Source organism: Stegastes partitus, unplaced genomic scaffold, assembly GCF_000690725.1.
Source record: "Stegastes partitus isolate 25-593 unplaced genomic scaffold, Stegastes_partitus-1.0.2 Scaffold119, whole genome shotgun sequence".
NCBI classification, from domain to species: domain Eukaryota; kingdom Metazoa; phylum Chordata; class Actinopteri; family Pomacentridae; genus Stegastes; species Stegastes partitus.
The window spans coordinates 233,363-235,722 of NW_007577850.1; the positions used below are offsets into that span (position 1 = coordinate 233,363).

At 41.2% G+C, this 2,360-nt stretch overlaps 1 protein-coding gene across 4 annotated transcripts in view; it reads right to left on the reverse strand.

The window, feature by feature from the left end:
* Positions 1-2,360, reverse strand: part of klc1a (kinesin light chain 1a) — a 72,429-nt gene that overhangs the window by 8,974 nt on the left and 61,095 nt on the right. For 2 of the 4 annotated variants that reach the window (XM_008278220.1, XM_008278219.1), the window contains exon 14: positions 1,420-1,553. In XM_008278220.1, coding sequence (XP_008276442.1) covers positions 1,420-1,553 — 134 coding nt within the window. Of the gene's footprint in view, positions 1-837; positions 1,554-2,360 lie in introns of those variants that run through there. The other 2 variants (XM_008278222.1, XM_008278221.1) reach the window with 1 other exon arrangement.

Here is a 2,360-nt window from a genome sequence, read left to right on the forward strand (position 1 = left end):
TAATACTAAAAGTTAGGGTCTGAGCACGAGCAGTGCAAGGACTCTATTGTAACTGTTAGGTTTATTATTATTATTATTATTTTTCTGCCAAAAGAAACGTCATTTTGAGTCTCCCCGCTCCAAGCTCTAAAATGCAACACGGCTCAACTGCGCCCCCTACAATATTTCAACAGAGTCCCATCGTGGCTACGTTTCACCTACAACTACGAACTTCGCCACACATGTGTAACAACTGGTGATGCACAAAAAAGCCCATTAACATGTTCAATGATGACATCGTCACAATTGCAACAATGTTGTAGGGCTTTGAATATGTCATCCTGATGATGACATCGGCACAATTGCAACAATGTTGTGGCTCGTAACTAGGCCGCATGTGCTCCGATCTGCCTCAAACTCAACACGCCGAATCAGAGTCTGGCCCGGAGGACATTTGCGCCACATCCCGACGTGCGCTAAGCGTAGGGCGAGGACCCGTCCATCGCCGTTTGCGGCTTTAATTGTTTTAATTTTCTCACTACAGCACGAATAACTACGTGACTGTTCGCAGCATCGCACTGTTTCACTCTCAGGCCTTCGTATCACAACCATTTTCTAAAAATACAATAACTTGTACGACTGCACTGTAACCGTTTTCTCAAAATACTGAAACTTTCACGTATATTCTTTGTCCGTAAAACACTTTGCGCGCTGCTTTTTTCCACCTTTATAATTTTTACTTCAACGTGTACTAAGATCATTTCAGAGGTTTCTCACTGAAAACACTGCACCTGTCCTGTTGATCTATCACAGCCGTATTTATTGTGAATTAATTCCAGAAATACTCCGACATTCTTCACCAGTTTCTACTTTCAAATTTGTGTAATCATAGTATTTTATTAGAACTATTTTATCAAAACAGTGCTACTAGTTTTACCACGTTTGTCCCAAATTACTGTTTTTTTTTAATGACAATATTAAAACGTGTGTAAATGTTTGCAAGTATAAATATTTTTCTCCCTCTAGTTGTTTTTCCATCTTCACATATCACCATTTACATCTGTGGGTGATTCTTACTGAAAGTATTGCACCTTTATTTTTTTTTTACTCCACTACTACAAGTTTACACTACTTTATTTGTTTCACACTTTCTAACCTTTGCTTCTGTCGCTACCAACCAACCTGAACGATAAAACAGCAGTTTGAAGGCAGAGCGAATAAAAAAAAAAAAAAAAAACAGATGCGATGGGAAACAGGCAGTAAAAGCTCCTCCGTCATTTCATGTGCAAACGCAGCTTTAGAGTTTCACCACTTCACCACCAGCAAAGCAGAATCCCTTCTTTAGTTTTGTTTTGGTTAGTTTGCCGCCCGTCGGCTCGGCCAGGTGCTGCAGCGGTGGGTTTGGTGGATGTGGGGGTTGGTGGAGGGGTTCATAGTTACCCGGGGTTTTTGGGCTCGCCGTCCCGAGTCGAGCTGCCGCCCTTCAGCTTGCGGACGAGCTTCTCGCTGCTGCGACGGATCGACGCTCGCAGCTTGCTGAAGGAGCCGCTCCTCTTCAGAGCACCAGAGCCGTCCTGGTGGGAAACGTCACAGCGTTACACCGACTCACAGCAGGACGGGCAGGAAAACACCGAACAGACATTAGCGTTGGACCAGTGAGCTGCTTCTTGTCTGAGATGAGCCCCGACTACAACACCAGCTGATGAACTCTTACTGAAATAATGCTCACGTGAGAACTACTGCACACAGACGAACAAACAGCGGGTACAGATTGGGAAGTTTTAGCCCGGCTAGCTAGGTAGCTAACATTCTTCATGCTGATAGTTCATCTTTTAATGTTTTTGAAGTTTTGAGGATAATCTAACATTTCAAAATTTTGTCACACTTAAATTAGCGATTCATTCTGGTTTTTATTTTCTTGTCTGCAATGAAGCACAACATATGAGCTGTGCTGCCCTCTACCTGTGGTCAGAGGAACTGCAGCTAAGCGCTTTCAAGCGTTTGAATTTTTAAAAATACAGCGTTCGTTCCTGACAGAGAAAATGGAGCCGAAGTAAACAGTAAATATGAGTATTTTTCTCATCATATATATTTAAATTAAGAGTTGAAACCCTGATGCTGTCATACAGGAAAGAATTAAATGATTTTTACGCTACTTAATGCAGGTTTTGTTTTTACTCCTTTTGTTAACCGTGGGCCCATTTTTAACTGCAATAAAAAGCCACGCAACTGTTGCACCTTCAAAATTTGATTTCTTTGATTGTTTATTTTAATAAAACTTTTTTTTTAATATACTGGAATTAATATGTACAGTTGCCCACAGCTGTTTATGGTGATCCTACATATTATAGATATTTACATTTTTACAGCCTTAACAAGTG